The sequence below is a fragment of the Fusarium poae genome, chromosome 1 (genome assembly GCF_019609905.1).
Source record: "Fusarium poae strain DAOMC 252244 chromosome 1, whole genome shotgun sequence".
Classification (NCBI taxonomy): domain Eukaryota; kingdom Fungi; phylum Ascomycota; class Sordariomycetes; order Hypocreales; family Nectriaceae; genus Fusarium; species Fusarium poae.
Window position 1 is genome coordinate 1,018,995 of NC_058399.1, and position 24,643 is coordinate 1,043,637.

At 48.1% G+C, this 24,643-nt stretch overlaps 8 protein-coding genes across 8 annotated transcripts; 2 read left to right on the top strand and 6 right to left on the bottom strand.

The window, feature by feature from the left end:
* Positions 1–225: 225 nt before the first annotated feature.
* Positions 226–897, bottom strand: FPOAC1_000359 (uncharacterized protein; the record flags this gene model as incomplete). The annotated part of the gene is made up of 1 exon (XM_044844975.1): positions 226–897. One exon carries the CDS (start codon positions 895–897, stop codon positions 226–228), a length of 672 nt encoding a protein of 223 aa, XP_044710891.1.
* A 735-nt stretch (positions 898–1,632) lies between these two features.
* FPOAC1_000360 (uncharacterized protein) lies at positions 1,633–3,321 on the bottom strand (the record flags this gene model as incomplete). Its single annotated transcript, XM_044844976.1, has 3 exons — positions 1,633–2,011; positions 2,067–2,610; positions 2,667–3,321. 3 exons carry the CDS (start codon positions 3,319–3,321, stop codon positions 1,633–1,635), a joined length of 1,578 nt encoding a protein of 525 aa, XP_044710892.1.
* A 1,482-nt stretch (positions 3,322–4,803) lies between these two features.
* Positions 4,804–5,148, bottom strand: FPOAC1_000361 (uncharacterized protein; the record flags this gene model as incomplete). The annotated part of the gene is made up of 1 exon (XM_044844977.1): positions 4,804–5,148. One exon carries the CDS (start codon positions 5,146–5,148, stop codon positions 4,804–4,806), a length of 345 nt encoding a protein of 114 aa, XP_044710893.1.
* A 2,988-nt stretch (positions 5,149–8,136) lies between these two features.
* Positions 8,137–10,052, top strand: LYS3 (Saccharopine dehydrogenase [NADP(+), L-glutamate-forming]; the record flags this gene model as incomplete). The annotated part of the gene is made up of 11 exons (XM_044844978.1): positions 8,137–8,505; positions 8,554–8,564; positions 8,617–8,720; positions 8,774–8,791; positions 8,843–9,035; positions 9,083–9,351; positions 9,405–9,656; positions 9,716–9,821; positions 9,872–9,877; positions 9,926–9,972; positions 10,033–10,052. The coding sequence occupies 11 exons, from the start codon at positions 8,137–8,139 to the stop codon at positions 10,050–10,052; spliced, it is 1,395 nt and encodes a 464-aa protein (XP_044710894.1).
* Positions 10,053–10,186: 134 nt separating this feature from the next.
* On the bottom strand, positions 10,187–11,257 carry FPOAC1_000363 (uncharacterized protein; the record flags this gene model as incomplete). Its single annotated transcript, XM_044844979.1, has 1 exon — positions 10,187–11,257. One exon carries the CDS (start codon positions 11,255–11,257, stop codon positions 10,187–10,189), a length of 1,071 nt encoding a protein of 356 aa, XP_044710895.1.
* Positions 11,258–12,610: 1,353 nt separating this feature from the next.
* FPOAC1_000364 (uncharacterized protein) lies at positions 12,611–15,614 on the bottom strand (the record flags this gene model as incomplete). Its single annotated transcript, XM_044844980.1, has 2 exons — positions 12,611–15,223; positions 15,276–15,614. 2 exons carry the CDS (start codon positions 15,612–15,614, stop codon positions 12,611–12,613), a joined length of 2,952 nt encoding a protein of 983 aa, XP_044710896.1.
* A 1,526-nt stretch (positions 15,615–17,140) lies between these two features.
* On the bottom strand, positions 17,141–20,270 carry RNA14 (mRNA 3'-end-processing protein rna14; the record flags this gene model as incomplete). Its single annotated transcript, XM_044844981.1, has 4 exons — positions 17,141–18,054; positions 18,102–19,104; positions 19,156–19,587; positions 19,641–20,270. The coding sequence occupies 4 exons, from the start codon at positions 20,268–20,270 to the stop codon at positions 17,141–17,143; spliced, it is 2,979 nt and encodes a 992-aa protein (XP_044710897.1).
* A 2,083-nt stretch (positions 20,271–22,353) lies between these two features.
* On the top strand, positions 22,354–23,348 carry ASF1 (Histone chaperone asf1; the record flags this gene model as incomplete). The annotated part of the gene is made up of 4 exons (XM_044844982.1): positions 22,354–22,462; positions 22,515–22,554; positions 22,609–22,917; positions 22,970–23,348. The coding sequence occupies 4 exons, from the start codon at positions 22,354–22,356 to the stop codon at positions 23,346–23,348; spliced, it is 837 nt and encodes a 278-aa protein (XP_044710898.1).
* Positions 23,349–24,643: the final 1,295 nt, after the last annotated feature.

The window sequence follows — 24,643 nt, forward strand, 5'->3', positions numbered from 1 at the left end:
GCGGTTCAACTTACAAACCACGTTGTCACGTATTGTAGAAAATCAAATTTCCAAGAAAATGGAATTTTATTCAGTACTTACCTACTCAACTACCAGTTGCACTTGCAACGATATTCCCGCATCAAAGACCAGCAATACCACCAGCCATAACTCAAAAGACCTTAGAACGAAGAAAAGGGGGAGAGGGATGAGAACTTACCAGATCACCTGGATCTTGTAATAGTTTCATTCCCGTCGCCCATGTCCAGCATGAGCATCATTCGGGGCGTCCGGATCCCTGTTAGGATCTTGAGCGGAGTCCTTCAAAACAGGATTGTCAATCTGTGCATCATCAGTGTCAAGATGAATCGTGGACATGTCTCCAAACTTAATCTGCTGGGGTACCTGCCAGCGCCCATCAACGACATAATGAGCCGCGTCTCCGCGAGCAAACCCCGATAGAGTCGGCCTTAGAATCGGCCTCGCCCGTTCGATCCGACTTTCGGATCCATCAACGTCCGGACCTTTGGTTTGGGTAGAGACATCAGGCTTCTTGTTTGGCTGGTCCGAGGGACGGTGGCTGTGGTTCTCTCGGCAGAATGTACCAGCGGCGGTCATTTCAACCCAGCACTCGGCATACAATGTTCGCCAGTTCTGCAGCTCTTGGGACAGCAGATCCGCCTCTCGCTGGAGTCCCTTTCTGTCAGATTCGCTGTCTCGCAACGCGTTTTGAGATTTTACGAGCTTGTCGTCCTCTTCTCTCTTTTCGACGATGTAATCGCGAATACGGAGGGACATTCCAAGGATGGTGACTAGGGTGATGCATAGAGCGATGATCAGACCGGTAGACACCCATGAAATAGTGTCTGAGTCTTTGGGGGAAGAAGACACGGGTGTGGGGGTCGGAGTGGGAGCCATTGTGACGGTTTGCTGAGGGAACATGTTAGTAAAAGGGGTTTTCGGGGGGGGTACTTACCAGAAACTAGATATCGTGACAGATGGATACCGGGAGTGTTTGATGGTGGTGTAATATCCCAAAGTTGAGTGAGAATGAAGTTTTTTTGGGAGAGAAAGTTTCTGATTTAGGAGCAGCAGATTCTACAGCTTAAATAGAGAGAAAAATCCTATTGTTCAAGGAATTCAACAGGTGATGTTACCAGTATCGTGAAAGGTACTGAGTTATTGACATGGTGGCCCGTTGCAATATCAATGATTGCTTTGTTAGTTGAACACTGTTCTAAGAACTTGAGCGTGTTAACATAACATGTCCTAGAAGAACACGATTTTAAACATGGATATTCTTCCATGTTTCTACGAACAATGAGATGTACAGAACCCTATGGAAATAATTCTTTGTCCCTCGAGTAGCTTGATTGTTGGAGGTTGAAGCTGGGAGCTTTTTTGAAAATTGTCAGCTTTACAGAAAAGACAGAAAGCCAGAAATAATAGAACGGAAGAAACAAGGCGATATCATCATTTCTTATGATTTGAAAATCTGAGTTGACTGGAGTCCGTTACTGTGACTGGGATCGATGTGCATGCATATTCATCTCAGCGATGTGACCTCAAGACGAGCCACATTATACCGATGGGGAAATCCATACCATTTTATATAGCTGTTTGATATAATACTTAATCAGACTATAACCTGGTCTAGTAAACATATTCAAAATTGGGGTTCTCCTTGTCCGTCATGTCTGTGAAAGCGGTTGCATTCGCAGTAATGTCATGGCCTGCTGCACGCAAAGCCTCGCGTTGCTTTTCTTTCTTCTTGTTCTCCCACTTGAAAGCGTATCTAAAGACAAAGAAAAGAACAAACTCTATGCAGTTGGCGACAAGCAGTGAGCCGATACCAAGGGGGTACGTAGGCGCCTGTTCGGAACGATAGAAAAATGGACTTGCAATGTTTCCAATGCAGGCGCCGAACCAGATCATTCCAGAAACAATCATTTTCTTGGACTGACCACCAGTGTTTGAGGTGATAAGGGATAAGCAGATAACAAAGGATGCTTGATATGATCCAGTAAGATAGCTGCGAGGATTTTAGATTAGTTCCTTGATCAGACAAGGGATGTAAAGGCACTTACAAGCAAATCAAACGACCAACATATGCATCCGCAGGAGCAAGAAGAAAACCAAGTGCACCAGCAATAGTTGGGATCATAAAGATGGCGCTGACAAGTGTACGGCTGTTGGGTGGCATGTACTTGTTCGCTAAAGCACCTAAACCAATCCAGATGACAACGAGAGCACCTTGGGGGATACCCAAGAGAGCAGTGTGCAAAGTATCAAAGCCAAGTCCTTTAATGACAAGTGTCGAAAAGTTGGAAATGCCGCCATTGGGAACGTTAGACACAAAACCAAGCAATGTGAAAAGCCATGTCTTATAGTCAAGATAGGCTTCCTTGATTTGCCCCCAGTTAATTCTGCGTTGCTCGATTCCTGTCTGGTTGCGTCGCATTCGGGCGATCATGACGAGTTTCTCGTCGTGTGAGAAACCCCGAATAGTACGGGGTGAATTCGGTAGCAGCAGGACAAGAGCAATAGCCCAAGCGGAACAAAAGGCACCGACAACAAGGAACTCATACCGCCAGGACTGAAGTGCCCCTCGGATGTTACCAATAGCATAGCCTGTTGCAAGACGGTTAGCCAAACATCAAAGAAGCCCAAAAAGAACAGCTACTAACCGATCAGACCTCCACCAGCAACCCCAACGCCATTGAAAGCATACCAAGCTGAAATTCTACTTGGTTGCTCCTCTCGCGTGAAATACATCGAGGTAATGAGCATGAAGGCTGGATCAGCGATGGCCTCAAATGCACCAGAGAGGATTCTTAGAGCAAGAAGACCAGCAAAATTGTTTGCTGCAGCTTGTGTCATGAGGAGAGCACCCCACATGAAGATGTTGAAGGCCAAGTAATATCCAGGGGGGCTGCGTTGCATCAAGAGGTTCGAGGGGATGGCCCAGACAAGCCAGCCGAAGTAGAAACTGCTGGAAAGCCAAGAGTATTCGTCTCCTTTCAAGCTGAGGTCATCTCTTAGCCCAAAGATTGCAGCATATGAAAGTGTGGTCTTGTCGACATAATAGAAGAAGTAGCAAACTCCAAGAACGGGAATGATAAGTCGGTCCAGTTTTCTTCTAACCTTCTTTTCCAAGATTGGGTCGATCGAGTCGTCGGTTGGATATTGTGCAAGTGCTTGTGCATAAATTCCATCCTCTTGAGGCTTGTCCGGATGTGTAGACCGGATACTATTAACTCTAGCGATGTTGTCTCCTGTTTGTTCCATCTCTTCTGCACGAGCCTGTTCGAGCTCAGATTTGGTGGTTATGCCGTCAGCCATGGTTGAATTGGTGTGTTTGTATTTCGGTAGTCGTCGCCCAAGTAGTACAAGCTGGCCTACTAATTTCGTCTCTTGTGCCTCCAGTGGCCAACTTTTTTGATACCCGGAGACCCGGGCCAGGTGCTCGTATTATATATCCATACATGCATCTTTAGCTCGGACTCTATAAGATCTCAGATGCCGATCTCGCTGCAACTCAAAGATCCTCCTCTTGCCTCTCTTGACTATCCTAGACTGTAATGAGTCGATGACCATGTACAGTTACCCCCACGACGGCCAGTCATGCATGAAATCCCGGGATTCGGCACTTGATCTTGTTTCCGATGCTTGTGGCTCGCCGAATGTTCCTTTTGTACCGAACCTGAGTCAGTTTCTTGCGAAATAGCAATTGCATTTCCATTCATGGCCTTTTCTCGTCTGAAATTCCCTCAAATCACCAATCTGGGCAATGTTTTGCACTCTTGTCGCATTTGTGAAGGTTTTCTTCCTCTTAATTCCATTTATTGCCGGAAAGTGAGGGGAAGTTGTGGAGAGAGCCTGGGGTAAGTTCAGCGTCTAGTGGGTAGCAGAAAAAATAACCCCCTAGGTCTTAGGTTATAAAAATATACAGTCTAAGAGCCATAGTCTAAAGAGCATAAAGTGACCCACTAATTTCGTCTTCTAGGCTTACAGCGGCCAATTTTTCTGATACCCTGAGGAGCGCTAGATAAGATGTTGAACCACACCGTTGATGGCGTCACTGGGGATAATATGGAGCGTGGGGGTTCTTGAACATTTGGGGGAGGCGTGCAGCCTTTATAATTGTATTAACGGTAGTACAGTAGATGTCTTTATCAAGATGGTGCTCATGCAAGAAAAGCCGATGTGTAACACCACGAGGTCCATCACTCTCTGTTTGTGGGGAAAGTCCCAAATGGCTGAACATCTTTAGAAACAGGTTTGTAAGGGCCGAATGAGAGATCAAGAGCCTACTGGCGGACGACACTTCATGAGAATATAGTTGGGGGTAACGTGGAATGGGATAATTAAGAGTGTTTAGTGTAGTAAGATACACAGTATATATCAACTCAGGAATAGAGCGGCGTAAGAGAAGAGCGCCCAAGTTGGGAGCATACAAGAAAATGGAAAACAAATACGAGAGTTGACAAAGGAATCAGCATCTGGCTGTTTTCTGGTCGCCTCATCAACCAGCCATATGCTGACAACCGCTTGTAGATCCCCTGGCAGGATATATAAGAGTCGTCGTCTGTAGAATTGAACTTGTCGCATAAGGGTCGGTGCAGATTATCCGAGGTGATCGAGGGTTGAATGCCTGTAAGATAATTTAGCATGAGCCTTGACAGACACTTTTGTGTTGCTTGCGTTGCATAGAACAATCTTACTATCGTGTTGTAGCAACGTTGCGAATCGTGTTTGGCATAGCGGTCCAAGTCAGATTGTATACCGACCGCAACGTAGAGACTTAAGAAGGGCTGTACATGATCAATAATCGCCGAACTGAGTGCCGATACCAGTCAGTAAAGACTGGACATGCCCGGTAAGTGTCACAGCGAACCAGTCATGGGGTGGTCCACCGAAAGTTCCAGTCGCGTTATACCCTTCGTACCAGACCTCGAGTGAATGGTAACGTGGGCGATTCAAGGATGGGAAGAAATGATCTACCAATAACTCAAAGGCGTGTTGATCTTCATATGATGGTCTAAGATGTGTGCGTTGTCCAAGCCGGACAGAGACAGGATCATCTTCGAGGGTACCACTGGCAAATGTATCAAGTCGGAACTGATACTCTTCGGTTGTAAAGGAATCCGAATTTCTTCGAGAATCCATAGTATTCCGACTTTCGCAAGTAGAACAGCTGTTGGAGTTCGTACCAGTCAGTGAATGGTTTCAACAAAGACACGTCAGAAGGATTGGAGTGGTGATATTGTCTTGTTGGCAAATAGGGGCGGAGAAGGCCTACCATGAGTATGTGTCGCCATCGACAATGGTATCGTTGATCGTTTCAGTCATTTACACACGAGTGGGGGAGGTTGGTTTGTAAACTTGGGGTTCGAACTGGATTATGGTACAACAGCTGCTTGAGATGGCTGCAGTAATCTCAGTCGTGTTTGAGTAGTGTCACCACTGATGTGCTGGAGACATGTCTTTTAAATGATCTCACGTCCACGCGTCTACCTTCAGACACTAGCATGCAGACGACATGTATCTGGAGGGAAGTTATTGTGGACCACATCCAGAAGCAAGTGCTGTCGAAGACTATGTCGGCGCATTGTAAAGGGGCGTTTGTTCGATGGTATCGGTTCTGTGGTCGGGCTGGAGTAGTTCGATGAGCTGACATGGACTGAGACAGGGTGAGACCTGTTGTCACATAGTCGTCACCATGTCTAGGATTTCTCGCGTGTCTGTCTCAAAGGTTATGTCGCGACGATCAAAGAAAGGGTGCGACATTCTGGAGTCGACAAGAATGAAGGCCAAGAAGCAAGTGAGACAAGAGACAATATGGAAATGGCAGATTCGGTAATGTGAGTTCTTCAAATTGATGGAGACATCAAAGAGAGAAGAGGAAAGAACGTGCGTGAGCACTTTTCTATTGCTCAAGGCCCAAGGGAGGAAAGACACAAGTCACCCCCGGTGGCGCCTTCCTTTGTACATACCGTACCAGTACCTTCTTCGATACATATCAAACAGGCATCACTGACTGACTACTTATCATCACCTCACCGCTAAGGCAGGGTTGTCGTTGTCCTATAATTAATCATTGGACAACCAACAAGATTGCATTATGCAGGTAGAATTGACCTGAGGATGAGTATCCAGGTTCCTAAAGTAAGGCTGTTGTGTTGGAATAGGCTTGCGATGAATCCGTTGTCCCGTTAGTGAAGATAGGGGGCGTGCTCAAGGCACACAACACTGCAATCCATCCATCCACTCCTACCAAGGAAATTCCATCGCAACCAACTGCAGGGAAATTGTCTGTCAACCAACAGCCGTGATACAAAGTGTAGTGTTGCCATCTTTTATTTCTGGTTAGTCTTGCCCAGCCACTACCACCTGGTTACTAACTGACTCTAGGGGTGTTTGAGGTAAGAAAGCCCACCCTCTCAGCTCATCGTTCACAAGCTTAACTGTCTCCTACTACGCTGTAATATTTCCATATGGTAAATGGAAAGATTTGCACCCATCTCCCTCACCTCTCGGTCAACCTGGTCATCGGAGTTGGCTTGGAACAAGGTCTCACCTGCAAGTCCACCTTTCCGTTTGCGACAGACGCATCCAAATGCGGCCTTGCAAGGGTGAAAGAATCTTGCAGAAGTAGTTTTTCCACTTTCGAGAAAAGTTTTGACTCTTTAAGATCAAGCTTCAAACCTGGCAGCGGGCGGATCGGGCCACGGGTGTCCACCCGGGGGGGACTCCTGAGAAGCCGTTACCATCTACACCGACTGGCCAAAGCTTTATTGCGCCCGTTGTAGAACAGTAGCAATCTGTCAATCTCATATGGGTATAGCTTCCAAGATCATAAGGCGAGTCTGCGGAGAAATGTAATTATAGTCGAGTCGTCTGGGGCGGTGCTGTCTCTTGGTATCTGCCTAAAACCGAAGGCCATGCTGGTGACCGCTAAATGGCCTTTTATCTGACCCAACGAACTGTTGTCCAAGTTGATACACTTTTTCGGTCATGTCGCCGTGAAACGCGCCCCGTAATGGATCAAATGAATCGAGTCATAAGAGCTTTGTTGGGCGCTTGATGAAACTCATGCCTGCCAACTCATTTTCACAAAGTACACAGCCCGCCGCAAGTCTTTCAGTGTTTGTATATTGATACCAAACCCGAATTCAATTGGATCTTCAACTTGACAAGATGTATTCTGCGTTATTAAATAAGTGCAGGGTCGTTGTATTAAAGTCATGATTGAGTTTGATCGTCGCATGTTAGCTTAGACGTTGGGGCTGTCCACGATAAAGTTAGGATGCTGTGCAATAAATTGCAATTTTCGTTAGTATTTACATCATGGCTTCGGCTCTTTATGCTCAATCAAAGTTTATGATGTCTTCTGAAGGGACATGTTGGCCGTCTAGGGATATCTCGTATGCTAACAACCACAATAGCTAGTAATCCTTGTCTCTGACAGATTTCGATGAGTGTTTTAGCGGATCAACCACAGTCTATCTATTTGCAGGAACTACAGTTTGAGTCGAACAAACAAATTGTTCACTATTACTGGTCTTTGTGGTTGTTGATGAAATCGTCCATCATGTTGGCGACTAAGACAGATTAGAGACCAATCACTGCGCAGGCATCCCGTGGTGTTTTCCTGCTGCCTTTCAATTGACTGGCTAGAATGATGTACATCTGTATTTGAGCCTCAATTTATTACCTATTGTAGCTCTACTACAAGTCATTTTCATCGGTATCGCATTCCTTTTTGGTCCGGCAAGGACTCATGATCTTTATCAACATTCAAAATCCACTTTTACCCGTAGTTTCGTCATAACGAAACATTTCAACTGGCCAGCCCCAGGCTTTTGGCGTTTTAAATCAACGCTTTGTTACGGGTTTATTCTTCTTCCCCAGCGAATAGCCCGACATCGGGTGGGATGAACCCCGGTCCCTCCGATAGCCGGAACTACGTATTATACTGCTGACTGCTGGTTGCTGTTGCTGGCTACTGCCCCTCGTTATGCGGGGCCAACCAACGAACGTCAAGCTTGACTGACAAGAAAGGGAAAGAGGTGCTTGAAATTCTTTTGCTTGTTTTAGCTTTGGAGAATCTTTTTTTCATTAACAACTGTAATCAATACATCTCCAAAGTCAACAATGCCTCAATCAGCCCTTCTTCTCGGTTCCGGCTTCGTTGCCACTCCTGCCGTTGAGGTCCTTTCCAAGGCCGGTGTTCACGTCACTGTTGCTTGCCGTACTCTCACTTCGGCCAAGAACCTCGCCGGTACTTACGATAACACCAAGGCCATCAGCCTCGACGTTAACGATTCCGCCGCTCTCGAGCAGGCCGTCTCTGAGCACGATGTCACCATCTCTCTGATCCCTTACACCTTCCACGCTGCTGTCATCAAGGCCGCTATCAAGGCTAAGAAGAATGTCGTCACTACCTCTTACGTCTCTCCTGCCATGGAGGAGCTCCACGAGGAGGCCAAGGCCGCTGGTATTACCGTCCTCAACGAGATTGGTGTAAGTTGATCACCCAATGCTTCAATGGTAGCTTGCTGACAACTCTAGGTTGACCCTGGGTATGCCTTCAACAGACACCATCGCCCCTATCTGTTAACTAACTCTCTTTAGTGTCGACCACCTTTACGCTGTCGACTTCATCGACCGCATCCAGCAGGAGGGAGGCAAGATCAAGTCTTTCAAGAGCTACTGCGGTGGTCTACCTGCCCCTGAGAGTACGCAATTCGTCCCAATGGCTCACTGTAGTCCAAAGCTAACCACATCATAGACTCCAACAACCCTCTAGGTAACTCGAGCTCCAATTACTACACCCAGCGCCGTTACTAATTTTATGCAGGATACAAGTTCAGCTGGAGCAGCCGAGGTGTCCTTCTGGCCCTCAAGAACAACGCCAAGTACTACGAGGATAACAAGCTGGTTGACATCTCTGGTGTCGATCTGATGAGCACTGCTCAGCCTTACCACTCTGGTTACCTGGGATTCAACTTTGTCGCCTACGGAAACCGAGACAGCACCGGTTACCGCGAGCGGTAAGTTGTACAGTACTTTCTCCAACAACAGTGACTAACTTTGGTAGATACCGAATCCCCGATGCTGAGACCGTTGTCCGAGGAACCATGCGTTACAACGGCTTCCCTCAATTCGTCAAGTCTCTTGTCGACATTGGCTTCCTCAGCACCGACAAGCAGGACTTCTTCAAGCAGGCCATCCCTTGGAAGGACGCTCTCCAGAAGTTCATTGGTGCCAACTCATCAAGTGAGGAGGACCTGACCAAGGCTGTCCTCTCCAAGACCTCATTCAAGGACGAGTCTGTTAAGAACCAAGTGCTGGCTGGACTCAAGTGGAGTAAGTCTACATGCTTACCAGTCATATAAACCTATGCTGATATCATACTACAGTTGGTGTCTTCTCTGATGTCAACATCACCCCCCGCGGAACCGCTCTCGACACCCTTTGCGCTTCTCTCGAGCAGAAGATGGCTTACGAGAAGGGCGAGCGTGACCTTGTCTTCCTCCAGCACACTTTTGAGGTCGTCAACAAGGACGGTAGCCAGAACACCTGGACTTCCACTCTTGTTGAGTACGGTGCCCCTGAGGGCTCCGGTGGTTTCTCTGCCATGTCCAGACTGGTCGGAGTTCCTTGTGGTGTTGGTACGTTCATCCTTCCTATTTTTTACGATTTGTGTCTAGACATACTGACATGCCAATAGCCACCAAGATGGTCCTCGACGGTACCATCACAGACAAGGGTGTCGTCGCCCCTGTCTACCCCAGCCTTGCTAGGACATTGATGAACGAGCTCAAGAACAACTACGGGTGAGTATTCTCAATCCAGATCTTTTGATGCAACTACTGACAAATCATAGCATTGAGTGTGTCGAGAAGATCATTGCTTAAGCGACTTAAAACACGGCGTACAGAGACAATTTCGAGCCATTTGAGGGACTCATGCACCGCGATACTAAAAGTTAGTAAAATGAAATAGATAAATAAATAAAAGATTAATGACACCCAAGTACTGCAATAGTGATCATCTCGCTGATATAGTGTGATGTGATATTATATTAAGCCAAAGCTCTATGCCAACCGCCCATTACCCCTTTTCTATGCTTTGGGCGTAAACGAAAAGACAAATGCACCACTTCCAAACCCCCTATGAAAGAAAGAATCGTCTCCAGGGCCTATAAAAGGATGGAGGCCAAAGAGAGTGTTAGAAAGAAAGATATAAAGCTTGCGCTTTGGATCTTGACCGCCGAGTTGACGATAACGGGAGGTGTGTCCCCTCCATTTCCACCAGAGTCATCTTGACCGTCAGAGCCATTTCCTGAACTGTCACCACCACTGGATCCTCCATTCCCCCCAGAGCTTCCATTGCCTCCATTTCCACCGTTTCCTCCGTTACCGCCACTACCACCGTTACCTCCTGAGCCACCATCACCACCGTTACCCCCATTATCGCCGTTTCCGCCGTTGCTACCATCGCCGCCGTTACCTCCGTTTCCGCCGTTACCTCCATTCCCATTATTACAGCCGTCCTTGCAAGGAGGGTTGGGGACCGGGACGGGAACTGGAACTGGAGCTGGGGCTGGCTTACTACCATTGCCGCAACCACCAGGGGGGCAAGTAGGAGCCGTCCAGTTTCCAGTACCGTTGTAAGAACACCCATAACAAGGCTTGACAATGGGCTTGGGTACATAATTGCACTTCCCATTGGGACACTTGTTGCGATAGGGGCAGTCAACAACGTGAGGTGGGCACTCGTGCCAAACATCACCGGGCTTGGGCCCACCAGTCGGAGCAGGAGGATAAACGCTAGACATGGGAGTTGGCGTTGCGCTCGGGAAATTCTCATAAACGATCTGAGCGTTGTTTCTCTTGTACAGATCGTAGATGGGCCATCCTTGTACCGAAGCACCTCCGCATGTCCCCTTGGACTTATCGGCTGGGTCACACCATTGAGTGCAGAGGGAGTTGTCTACCTTGACAACGCGGTACGTGATAGGACGATCGGATAGGTCGAGCCGGTCACAGACACAGCTATTTCCACGAAATCCGATGATGTTCCCGTTTGATGAGCAAGTTGAAGCACACCCCGTCTGACCTAGGTTGAGCTGTCGAGGAAAGGTTCCAGGTCTGATGGCTACACAGCCGAGGTGTTGGAAAGCTCCGTTTGCTGTGAGAGCAGGGTCAGGAGTTGACTGGGCGTAGATACCGACTGCCAGGGCGCTGGCAAGGAAAAGTGATTGCAACATTTTGACCGTGTAGAAATACTGAAAAGAAAAATTAAAGAGTGAATGACTGACTGACTTGAAATGCACAAGGAATGAGTGAGTGACTAGGCTGGGTGAATGAACGAGATGATTCGAAACCAGAAGAGCCGAGAAACGGTTGATATTTATCTCTTTCTTCAAAGAGTCTTGGCTTTGGGATGTATGATTCTCCAAGTAGATCTGACTCCGAAACCATCCTCAGCACAGCCTGGTTCCAAGTACTGCTTTTGGGTTTCTGACGAACCGATCAGCCGCTTTCAGGCTTGCAGGAGATTCTGAGACATCTAGTTCTCTTAAACGGGTCATGCCGATGATCTCATCTGGGACATAACTCCAACGTTAGGAATGGGCGTGTTTCACTTCATGGATCGATCGTCGGTCACACTTTGGGAGAAAGCATACACTTGAACCGTGTAACACATTTTTGTATTTACCCTACAACGAAGGATTTAGATCATTCTTTCGCAAGTCATCGTTTTTCTAGGTAACAGGTCAGTGCAATACAACAATGTCGTTTTTGTTTAACTTGCACACGTTCTTGGTGGTGTTTTCTTTCATGCTTACGTCGAGATTTGTCTGCTTCTCTTCATCGTTCAACTTGGTCTCATATTACCAGCAGTTATTATTTTCCAACATCAGTATGGCCTTTGTTATGTTCCCCTCGCCTACACTGGACTGTTAGTCTCCGACAACTTGACTGCTTGAGGCAAAGAACGCGGGTACCTGAGACGACCCGTCCATTTGACTGAGACATTTGCCACTACCGCAAGCGTCTTGTCTGATCCAGTATGTTGCTTCCGGACCTCGAATCAAAGTTGTAATTATTGGTACAAACAAGTCTCTGCGGACTTCAATCTTGTCAGGCATGGTGAGGTGGTGTAGAGACCATGATCTAGTCCAAGTCTATTCGGATTTTGAGAAGGTGTATGACAACACTTCGAGATGTGTGCTTCAAGTGCTCTTGAACGGTCACTACCTACTAATAAGGCTCAGCATATTGTACTTCACGTAGAGCAAGAAAAGACATCTGCCAGATCATATGGTTAGAATTGATCTAGAACTATTGCATGTAGAACAAGTAAAATCAACCTCCACCGCCACTTCCCGCCAAACCGGTCGCCCCTTTTAGTTTGTGTGTTTCTGTAACTCTGTCGCTGTTCAGCGCCAGTTTCGCTTCAGAAATGCAATCGCTCGCATTGTCCATGCCCGTCCCTCCTCCCAAGCGATCGCCTCTCTCTCTATCATCATCCTTCACCGTTCATCGTTCTTCCTTGTCCATCCTCGTCGCAAGTCCATGATCATCATCCATAGCTTACACCAACATCACTGTGAAGATTAGATGAACCACATGGTACTGCGGAAGAAGTCGCGTTGTCGCTGCTCGCCATCAGCAGGAGTCTGTCTGCAAGGGCCTCCCAGACGGATCAGAGGGGGCGCATCAGCGGCCCTGTTAGGAGCTGATGAAGTGATTCCGTGAGCTTGCTTCTCTCGAGCAATCTCATGTCCCTTGGCACCAGTTCTGAATCCGTCACTGGTGGCGATGTTTTCGTGGGCGCGAGCTCGGTTGCTAGCGAGATGCGCGTAGTAAACAGCAGGGTGGAGGGAGACAGGGGTAGTGGATCGGGCATACGAGTAGCACTGCTGGTAGATCATCTTTTGAAGATCATTGACAGGCATTCTCATCTCATCCAGAATCACAGAGTAGTGGACAGGTCGTGCGGTTCCCTGAATAGCAACATGAGAGTTGAGGTAAAAGTCAAACATGAATGGGTGAGTGACTTCCTTCTCAACAAGAGTACCAGGCAGAGGGTTGCCGTTCTTGTCTCCCTTCTGAGGGAAGAAGCGGACGTGGTGACGCTTTGTGGCAATGATGACCGTGAATTTGGGCACCTTGCCGGGAGGAAGGATGCTTCCGAGGTGCTTCTTGATCTCAGATACCTCCTGCTCCAATACATGCGCGAACTGGCCTTCACTAACGCCATCGCGGAAATAGATTAGGTGCGCAGGCATCTGTCCTGGGTGGTTTTGTTTCCACTTGGGAATGAGCTCTCCAAACATGAAGCGGATATTGGAGGGAGTGAGCATCTCGACGCGATAACCGTTCGTCTCGGCGACTGCAGCGTATCGAGTAGCGTTGGGATCCACAGACATTGTCATGGAAGCAACTGAAGCAGTCGCACCACCAGGAGCGGCATGGGAGACATCGCAGCCTATAATCATAGTCGGGCGGTTGGGGGGGAAGAATGTGGGAGACTTCCACAGAGGGGGCGTACAGGCAGTAGCACCACCAAGCTTGGCGTTCACCTTCATGCAAACGTTGGAGTGGTATTGACCATTGTTCTTTTGCACATGGCTACCAAGGACAACTTGGCTGAGGATGCCGTATCTGCAATCGGCAGACTTCTTGAGGCGTTCGTAGGTACCACTGTTCTTCTTGGACACGACGATGAACAGGAGTTGAGTGTAACCCTGTCGGCGGGTGATCTCCTCGTGCGCCCATTCGACGAGCTTTCCGGGTTCGAAACGCAAGTTGCTAGGTGCGTTCAAGAGTTGCGGCTCGCCAGTAACTTTTCCACCGTGGCCGATGAAGGTGGTCTTGAAAGTCGTGGCAAATGCCGAAAGAACAGCCTGGGGTACAGGTGCTTCACAGGCAACGAAGCCCCAGTTCATGAGGGGGGCGGAGTTCTGCTTGAAGAACTTCTTACCTCGCAAGTCCCAGCGACCAGCAAACTTGGGTTCCGCTGAACCCTGGCCAAACCTGACAGTAGGGGGAGGCAAAATACGAGCCTCGGTCTTCGCAAATTGGGCTTCGAAATTGACGCCATACTCCTTCAGATAAGGATCTTGGCCGATCTGAAGAGCGGCAGCTCCCTTTTGGATGTCGGATTTGCGAACGGCGGGCCGGGTGACAGCGATCTTGATCATTGCAGCGGTCTGATCAGGATTTAACTTGAAAGGATAGCGTTGCATGCTCTCGACGAAAGCAAGCTCCATGGGAATGTAGCCACCCTTACCAGCATTGATGAGAGGGAGATGGGAAAGTCGCAGAGTGACATTGTACATCTTCTTGTAGTAGTCATAGACTGAGATTTGTTGCCCATCCTTCTCGAATGTATGAGTGCGGGCCGTGTGGCCAGCTTCACCAAACTTGGGGTCGAATGCGAAGTCCTGGATGGTGTAGAGTTTGTCTTCGTTCTTTCGGCCCTTGTGCTTGACCTTGAACTTGAGACGTCGCAACTTGCGAAGCTGCTTGAAGGCGTCGGATGACTCCCATGCGGTCTTGCCCCGGACAGGCTTGAGGATCTCATTGAGTGTACCAGGAGTATGTCCTCGGTACTTGCTAGGGTCGCTAGTAGCGAGGAAATTGCAGGCCATCTTGTCCAATGGCTGGTTGCCGATCCAGAAACAGGTGTTGGCCACATCAATGTTGTAGCCAAGTCCGACACCACCGTTCTTCAAGTTGTCACTCATTCGGACCGAAGCGTAGGTTCCCTTGTGGACCTCAACGATAGCTCCATCTTGAAGGGGAGCTCCAGGCCTGCCAGTCTGGTAGAAGTTTCGCTTGATGGCGAGCAGGTTCTTTGATGGGAACTGTCGAACAAGATGGTCAATGAAGTTCAGTGCCTCTTGAACACTGTTGTTGAACGATATCTTGTGAGACAAATAGCCCTGAAGTGCAGCGACTTGAATCTCAGTGGTCTTTCGAATAGTGACCAAGAACTTGCCGCCTTCGCGGGGCTTGGCACCAGGAGGGCGTTGGCCTTCGTCCAGATCGACAGAGAAACGAATTTCACCGCGATCGACAAGTGCCGGGCTCCATGCCAGCTTCTTCCCGTCGAAGAGCCACATTTCGAGTTTGTACGGCTGCATGGTCTTTTGAGTGACGGGATGAGCCCAGATCTTCTTCATGACCGGTCCAATCTTGTCAGGGCTGGGAGACAGAACGACCTGAATTTGTCATTAGTATGGGCATGCACAATGTGGATTCATGAATACTTACATCGTACTGGTAGATCTTCTTGTTGAAATCAAACTTGGTCATTCGGTATTGATTGACCTCGATAAACTCCGACCTGCCCTCATTGTTGAAGCGACCTTCTCGGAGAGTGAACATGTCCTTCTTGGTCTCAGAGATGTAGGCATCTGGAGGCAACTCCATGCGGGTGTTGCCTTGGTCCTCCTGCTTTACAAGCCTGGCAGGATCGAAACCAAGTGGTTTGGGATAGCCGCCAGCAGGTCCACCAGCAGAGCCAGTTGCGGATCGCGCTGGGGACTGGGAAGGTCGTCTTCCCGAGCCCGAGGGCCCCCCCGGAGCGGGTGAGCGACCTCTGTCCGACATGGTGACAGATGATTCTGAAGAAGTTAGTCGACGTGTGCGCGTGTATTTCAAATGAAATTGAGATATGAAGAAGAGTGTGGTGAAGGTGTGTGGTAGGGATGTGAAGGAAGAGTGGATAGAGAAAGGCTTCCGAGGGGAGAGGAGGGTATTTTTAGCCAAAGGAGACGAGATGTCTGAGCTTTGCAAAGATGAAAAAGAGAGGACTTGCCGGTCGAAGGGGTGTGTTTGCGTTCACACTTGAATGAGAATACAGATGCTGAAATCTGGTGAATGTGAGAATGTGCTTTAGAGCAATAGAGACTTGATTTGAAGAGAGTAATAAGATCTGATGTGTGTGATGTGTTTGATCAAGCTTGAAGGTAGTTGCTGTGCTTGCTCAAGGAAGAAGAGATGTGGTGGATGGTGTTGAGGGAAGAAGGAAGAAGAGATGGAGAGGGGAGAAAGAGGGGATTTTATAGACAGAATATCAAGAGATCAGAGAGCAGAAGGGTTAGTGACTCACTGTAAGAATATCGAGAGGATTGCGCGTAATCCTAAACTTAGGGTGCTTCCAAGGCAGAGAGGGTGGAGGAGGAGATGTGCTGCTCCTCGTTTGGTGGTTGTTGTGAGGGAGTGAGGTGCACAAGGAGAGAAGGGGGAGGTTTGGATGAGCAAAGCAGAAAATAAAAACAAACCACAAGAGCAACCACTACGCGCTAATCCTCCTGCATAACCGATGTCGGATAGTGGCAACCAAGTGGGAGATTTGTTTTGAGATTTGAGGAAGGAGACGGGCACTGGCAGGCTAAATCACGAGACCAAGGCGGCTACCAACATGCAAATCTGCAACAATAACATATCTAATCTATTACTTTAATGTTTACAGGTAATATTTAGTTGTCTTTAATGTAGTGAGATATGATTTAGAATTATAATAATGTCGAGGTGGTAATAAACGCCGAGTTACGGTATTGTATTTCACCTTGCCCGCAGGGGCCACCACTGAGGCAGAGGCACTGTTTGATATCAAAGCACTGTGACATAACTGACAAACATAAGGATCTAGGCACCTAGTATACAAAAAGAATTAGCGTATCGGATGCATATATCGCGTCCCCGGATAGATAACAAATAATTGTATTATAGTCAAGAATGGCAATGTGCCTTGCAAGACAACAATAACCTTTCAAACAACATAAACAACATCACAAAGCAGACACACATTTTTATTTTTATTTTGAACAAAGGAGTTTGTTTATTACACTAGCTTCTTAAAGCTACTAAAGTTTAGAAATGAGTAGGCGAGGAATCTCTGCCTTGTCCATCATCCCAGCATAACATATCCATGGCAATCACCACTGACTTCTGCCATCAATTCCCCTTAACGCCATACCATGTATAGAATGCAAGGCAAAGACAATCCCAGCCCAACCATAAGCATCATCCAAAGAATTTCCCTTTTCGGCAGTTATCAGCTGGCGCCATTTCCGGCCCAGGGTCTTTTACCGATGGCCGTTCTATCAAGAACCCGTTTCAAAATCTCGATCTCAGTATCGGTATCCTCCGAATTGTCCGGGTGCTGGCGCACCGTATGCACCAGGTACCTGCGGCCATGTGGATTGCTGGCCACTTGCTTCAGGCAGAGGGTACGGGTTTGATTGATACGCATTTCCCGTCTCCGGCCGCAATGGCGAATTCCTATATCCACCAGCTGTGGCGGATGATCTTCCGTATGGGCTCAATGGCCGGACAAACTCTCCTGATGCTTGTCGTGTGTGGGTGGTGTTGCCAAAACGTTGTTGGCCTCCACCAGCAGCCTTCCATGTAGAATAGTCAGGAACTTCGGTATTTTGGAGAAGGGATACCAAAGCTGCAGTGTTCAACCGCGGGCCGTCATAGCTTTGAGCAGGCGGCAGAATGTTGAGCAAGAAAGTGATATCCCTGTGCAGCGCTGATGCCTGGTTCCGTCGCTGCTGGTCAAGGCGTCGGCCAGCAGCACCCTTGAGCGGCGAGACGCCTCTAGCAAGTCGCTTGGGTGGGTTGAGCTCTTCATCATCAACAGCAAGAGGCCGTTTCGGTGAAGCAGTTGCCCGAACATACTGCGCCCGGGTATTTTGTTCCTGTCGGAGCGGCATGGGGCTGTTTCGTAGTGAGACGGGCTGCATGGGCTGCTCAACGATGGGGACGATCTGCTTTGGACGCATCTGAGCTGTCTTGGAAATGATGATAGGAGCCGCAATGGGATCGAATGTCTCGTTCGAGAATCGGGCTACAAAGGACTTGAGCTTGGGGTCCTCTGGGAAAAGTTCTGCCATTCGGTCCTCCAGTTTGGAAATTTGTGACAACTCGCCATACTGCGATTCGTACTTGTGGAAGTAAGCATAAAGCGGCTTGGCTTTTGCTAGGGTGTCTGGCTTGGAAACCAGGCGGTTGATACATGTCTCAAAAACGACGCGGGCATCTGTACATCATTAGTTTCATTCTGGATACAATGTGGGCTTGACTTACTGGTCGTGTCATCCTTCGAATGGAGATACTTCAAGTATTCTATCATGAACACCTCATCGTTAGGGAATAGACGCGCACCCCTTTCAAAGATTTTGGCGCCTACATTGTCCTTGTAGACAACAGCTTCGAGTAACGCCACGGCGACGTAAACATCACTGGTGAGTCGTCCCTTTTGACGGGCATCGGTGAAGACTTTGCGCAAGCCACCTTCTGTTTGAGAACCTTTGCCTTGAATGCGACGCATGGCCCTTGCCATAGCAATCCATACATATGAGATTGTCCTTGACAGAAGTTGTGTTTCGGTAGCATATCCCTTCTGAATGGCAAGGATGCGCTCCTCCATAGGCGAACGTTTGGGTTTGTCTTCGTCGTCGTCATCGTTTTCCTCAATGGACGCTTGGACTAGGTCTTGTGCCGCCGCCTGCTTCAGTGTTGAGACTTCCAACTTTTCCCGCTCCTTGACTTTGTCGCCCATCTCGTACAACGTTTCCAGAACATCATCGTACGGTTTGCGAACAGCTTGCGCAAAAGCCGCCTTGTCAACCTCCTTGCCTGGATGGTTAACCTCGATATGGTCTGCGTGCTTCAATGCAAGCAACACACTCTCGCGGTTTGCCTTGATACCCTCCAGCAGCAGTTCTGTGCCCACCTCTTTGTCATTTTCGCGGATGTCATTTTGGAAGCACCATTCCGCTGCATCGACCCAGATTTCAGGCCAAAATCGCAGTGCCATCAATGCTTGCTTGTAGACATAGAGAACTCGCTGGTTGTATGCCTTGGGCTCATCAGGCTTCAGGACAAGCGGGTCTTCCTTTTCCCAGGCAATCCACTTCTTCCACATTTCAACTTGATCTCTGTACTCCTGGTCACCGTTGAAGCCTGGAACAGGTGGGAGTCTTGGAAGGTTTGTGCGGTCAAGATACCGGGTGATGTTGTCCAACGCAATGTTAGCACTCTTGGCTGACATGTAGGCTGGAGAACGGTCCTGGATGAATTTGCGACCCTTTTTGTTTTAGTTAGCTCATGCTACAGGTAGCGAGACGGTGAAACTTACAGCCATCTTGTTCAATCCCATTTCGAATTGATCATACTCCTTCCAGAGATTATTGACGGTCGACATGGGAACAGCGACAGCGCGTTTGTAGATCGCGCGCAACTGGTCCATCTTTTGTCGATCTTGCCAGTCTTCCCCGCCGACTTGGCCTGGCCCATTCTTGACGAATTGGACATATTGCTGCCAGATGTTACCAGAATCTCGGTCCACGCCAATGTTGTCAATCACAAATTCGTAAGACAGAGCAACGGTGCGACGAGCCTGGCTATTTGGGTCATTGTTCAGGTCGTTGCGACGGCGAATATAGTCTAGATAGACTGTCCACAGCTTCACGTTGGGAACTGTCATCAAACATCTGCTAAATAGTTGCTCAACATCGACAAAGTTATTATATTTCAGCTCCAGCTCAATCCATTCAACCCATTTATCTGCCTATTGAGATCGTTAGCATATATTACAGCCAAGGGACGGGTTAACCAACTTACAGCTTGTGGGAAAATCTCTACGAAGCGGTTATAAGTACTTCGGGCCTGGTCGAGAGTGCCAGAGTCTCTGTGAGCAGCAATCAACTCTTGCCAAGCATCCATATCGCCACGAGGGTCCTCTTTGACACGAAATTCGAGGAGAGCAACGGGATCGAGACCAGCAAGGACCGGTGTCACATTGGAAGGGACAGCAGGAGGGACAGGAGCATGAGTTGGAGCTGCAGGAACGTGTTCATCAGGCGTAGTGGAAGGGCCAGGCTGGTTTTGAGTAGGGACTGCATCGGTCTGGGGAGCGGCATTGGCAGGCTGCTTTTCTTCATCTTCATCCTCATCATCATCTTCGTCATCGGAAGCCTCAACTATGAAGCCACCTGACATCTTAGGCTTTGATGTCTGACGTTGAGGAGTACCAGAAGAAGCCGGCTCAGGGGCCATGACAGGTGTACCGATAGTGACCGACTCTGGGTCATATTCTCCCCCTTCATCTTCTGTACCATTATCCGCTGCATCGGCATCACCAGAGGCAAGAGAGTCTTGAGCATAGTTATCAACTTGTTCCTCGCTATGCTGAACTTGATCGCCCTGTGCCCCAATATCCTCCGCGCCCCATGTAGTACCTTCGGAAGCCATCCTGCAAATGTTCAGAATCGGGTTGTGTTGCGATTTACTCGGTCGCGATTTGTAGGCGACTTCAATGGGCGCGTCGCCGAAGACCGCAGGACCAAGAACGATCAAATCTGAGTCAATGACAGGGCGGCAAATCAAAATGATCAGCGGTGGCTACTCGGGAATATCACAGATATCTCGGTCGGAAATGCGCGATGTGCTCGATCAAGAAAGTGCGATCTTTGATGATACGAGTGACGATCTGGTGAGATCTGTCGCGAACACGGCAAGCTCAAGGAGCTGCGCCAGCTTGCTCCGGAGGGATTGGCGCTGAGCAATTGCAGCGCTCGTAACTCGAAGTCGGAAACGGCGCAACGGGTATGGACCAAAGATATGTCGTGTCGAGGGAGATCGAAGCGTCGTTTGTTGAGCTGCGTGCGGATGTTTTTTGGGAGCAGCGCCTCAAAGTCTGATAGCTCCAACAAAGAATGTGCTTTGGTCAAAGCAGCTGTGGCAGAACTCCTAGACAGGCTTAGTGGTGCCAAGGCGGTGAAGTCGCAAGTAATGGGCAGGTCAAGAGCCGCACTTTTGTGGGTCGCGTGATGGGACGATGGGAAAATGAATAGGTAGTTAAGAGGCAGAGAGGTTCGAATTTCTGTTATACGATAATACACAGCAGTGCTTTTGTATTGTGTGAGAATAAGATTGCTCTAAGAGCCCTATCTTTTGTGACGAGGCTGCATCCTACGATCATTAACTTCGAGGAACACCCACATCAGTTATACGATAATACAGTAGGCAGAGTGTAATAGAATGTCTACGAGAAGTTTTTTGTCAATCTACCTAAGTACTTGCTGAGATAGGTACTGTAAGTTAGATGAACTGAGGTTGAAGGAAGAAAATAATTGCAATGGGCACGGCGAAGTCGTTGCTTTATATAGGTATCTACCTACTCGCGTGTTTATCAGAGTTATGTTTTACTGTGTATACAACTACCTAGGCTACTTGGTGAGTTAGTATTTTTGTGTTTATCTGGATAGCTATTTGTTCGTATGTATGTAGCTATAAATATGTTTATCTGGGTGGAAGCCTAACAAGTGTGTCGCATGAAAACTGGTACAAATTTAATGGTTGGGAAAATATTAAATAGATCAGCTTATACCTAGAGGTACCTATGGTAGCATAAGAGTACATTAATATTATCGTCCTGGTATCCAGTCCCTGCTTTTACAACCTGCCTACAAAGTCATAGGGTAATTACACTTTGAGCATATAAAACTACTAATAGATCAAAGTTATTGGACCTTGTCAACATTCATCTTTGTACTAGAAACACGAATTGCATTGAAAAGGTTTGAGGATTTGCTGCAAGTAAAAAAAGACCAAGGAAAATACATTTAAATTTGTCAAGTGTGGATGTACATCTTACTCGGCTCTCTACTACGTCCTCCGTGTCTAAAAAACAAGCCCGGTCTATCGATTGCGGATCGTAAATAAACATACGCTTACGGAATATTACATGATAAACCGTCTCAATTGTCTTGTTTCTGATGCTCTCGTCATTCAAGTCTATTGATGATTTATTCGGCCACCTACCTACCTGATAGCTGTGGCTGTTGCGCCTAGGTACTGTAAAGAACCAATCAAAACAAAGAATCACAAGAACCGCGTCCAATTCAACGCAACCTCTCTACGCGGGGTGTGACCGCCTAACGCGTCCCACTATCGCTCCTCACATTTTGGAACGCTCAGGGCAAGTCATCGCCCGTCGCAACCAAGAATCGATCCGCTCTTGTTTTCTTTCACCCATGCTCCTACTCCTACTCCTGGTCCCCCTCCAAGTTCAGGTGCTAAGGCTAAGGTATTAAGACTAGTTGGCCGCTTTCCATCAAATACTCCATCCACCATCCACTCTGTTGTCTCCTTCTCCCTCCTCCTGCATCTCACATCGCACTTCTTCCAACATCAACTCTCTCTCGTCACAAGAGTCAGATACTACTCTACATATCCTTTCCCGTTATATTCGGTCTTTTACTACAATCACTTTTTGCACTGCGTGCTCTTGATTACAACTTTTCTCCCATTATACCCACCACCTACTATCAAAATGTCTGTCGTCTCGCTCTTGGGTGTCAACGTCTTGAACAACCCTGCCAAGTTCACCGACAAGTACGAGTTTGAGATCACATTCGAATGCCTTGAGCAGCTTGAGAAGGGTTCGTGTTTTTCACCAGTACTGCAAAAGATCATAGCGCTAACGTGGATCAGATCTCGAGTGGAAGCTCACCTACGTTGGATCCGCCACCAGGTACGCAGGAGCTTGACCGCGATTCCTCACACCGCTTCTTCTAACATCTTCCAGCGACCAGTATGATCAAGAACTCGACTCCCTCCTCGTCGGCCCTATCCCCGTCGGAGTAAACAAATTCATTTTCGAGGCCGATGCTCCCAACACCTCCCGCATCCCCGATGCCGAAATTCTTGGTGTCACTGTCATTCTCCTGACTTGTGCCTACGACGGACGAGAATTTATCCGCGTTGGTTATTACGTCAACAATGAGTATGACTCTGAAGAGCTCAACGCCGAACCTCCTGCCAAGCCTATCATCGAGCGTGTGAAGCGTAATGTGTTGGCCGAGAAGCCCCGCGTGACTCGATTCGCCATCAAGTGGTAAGTGAATAGTAACGACTTGTAAAAACAATCCAAATTAATGTGTCTTTAGGGATTCCGAGGCTTCTGCTCCCGCCGAGTACCCTCCTGAGCAACCTGAGGCCGACCTTGTTGCCGACGGCGACCAATACGGTGCCGATGAGGCTGACGAAGAGGCCGAAGAGGAGGCTGAAGAGGAAGCCAAGGCTACGTCCAAGGCCAACGGAGAAGACGCAGAAATGGCTGGCGTTGAAGGCGAGGGAGAAAACGCTGCTGATGAAGACGAGCTGTCGGACGATGGCAGTGTCGACATCGAAGGCGAAAGTGAGGATGAGCTCGAGGAGGAGGAAGAGGGTGAAGGCGAGGCCGAGGCCGATGGTGATGCTATGGAGGTGGACGGCGCTGAGAAGCCCGCAGCATCAACAGCCAAGCCCGTCAGCGTTGCGTCCTAAATACGTCTATGGCGCAGGGAATCACGTTGCATTCATACTAACTAGGTGTTGGACATTGCTATTAAAGGCTTTTAATATTCGAGTAGGGATTCATTTGTTTTAGAAAGTTATGAGGACATGAAAGGGAATGATATCAGGCGGGCGGCTTGGGTATGGAGCTACGGTCGGTGGTGGACAGGAATGGGCATGTACCGTACTACGCGGACGTGTGTAAAATGTACCTTGTTACTGTAAGATGCGCATTCATCGATGATACCAAAACATCTATCTTCATCCTTGTGATAATTGGACTTGTCTTTGTCAGAGTAAACATGCGACGCATATACCAAACGTAATTGAATTTCCTCAATCAAGACAGGATTCGTCAGCGATAATCTAAGGTTTGCTCTTGATGGCTTTTAGCACGTGGGATGTAACGAAGCTTCACCCCCCGCGATATGGCGCATCCTTTTCAGGACCATGACCATGACCATCCATGTTCAGGGTCGCCCGGGCTGTGAGAAGAAAAAGGTTGCATGACGTACGGTATTAGAAATACAGACAGCTGAAGGGTAGCGAAGTTGATGCCTCAAAGTCCATTCCGCACTGCCGCCATCATGATATCCGTTTGCAACCGTTGAAAGGCGCTCATAAGCGTTGACGATCGACCAAACGCCTTTTTTTGCTTCAAGCCTCACTATCAAAGTCCTAGAAACTCTGTTTGTCATTTTATGTTCATGAGGATTCCATTGAGATAACGAGGCTTGCTTGCTATTTATGACAGCCCTATTATAAGTGATATATTCTTCCACGTGAACAGGCTGAGTTGAGATTCTTTGGCATCCCACCCATGTCGTGATGTCACGAGAATTCATCAGCTTCAACAACGAGTAGTTCTTCAAAGAGAGATTGCTAATGTTGTATTCGGATCGGCCATCTCTGTTACCTTGATATTATGTTAGCTTGAAAATAAGGCCCTGTTTGTCTCAGATATCCGTGATTGGGATTGTGTGACATGCAGATGAGCAACAGTTGGTCTTAAAGAGTCATACTCCACGCTGCTTGGCACGCTAGAAGCAATGCTTATCTGCTTCATGGATCTTCGCTTGCCCTGCCTTATTCAAGCATTAACCATGGATGTTGACCGAGCAGGAGTCAGCCGCAATATGCATCGGGAGCCGCCGATAGATGCATCAGGTGCGAGGGATGAAAGAGTAGAAATAAACCTCCATCTTCCCCAGTGTCTTCAGTCTGGTAGATAGTTAATTATTATAGTTTAGAGCCCGTTTCACCTTTCATCCAACATCAGATTAAAA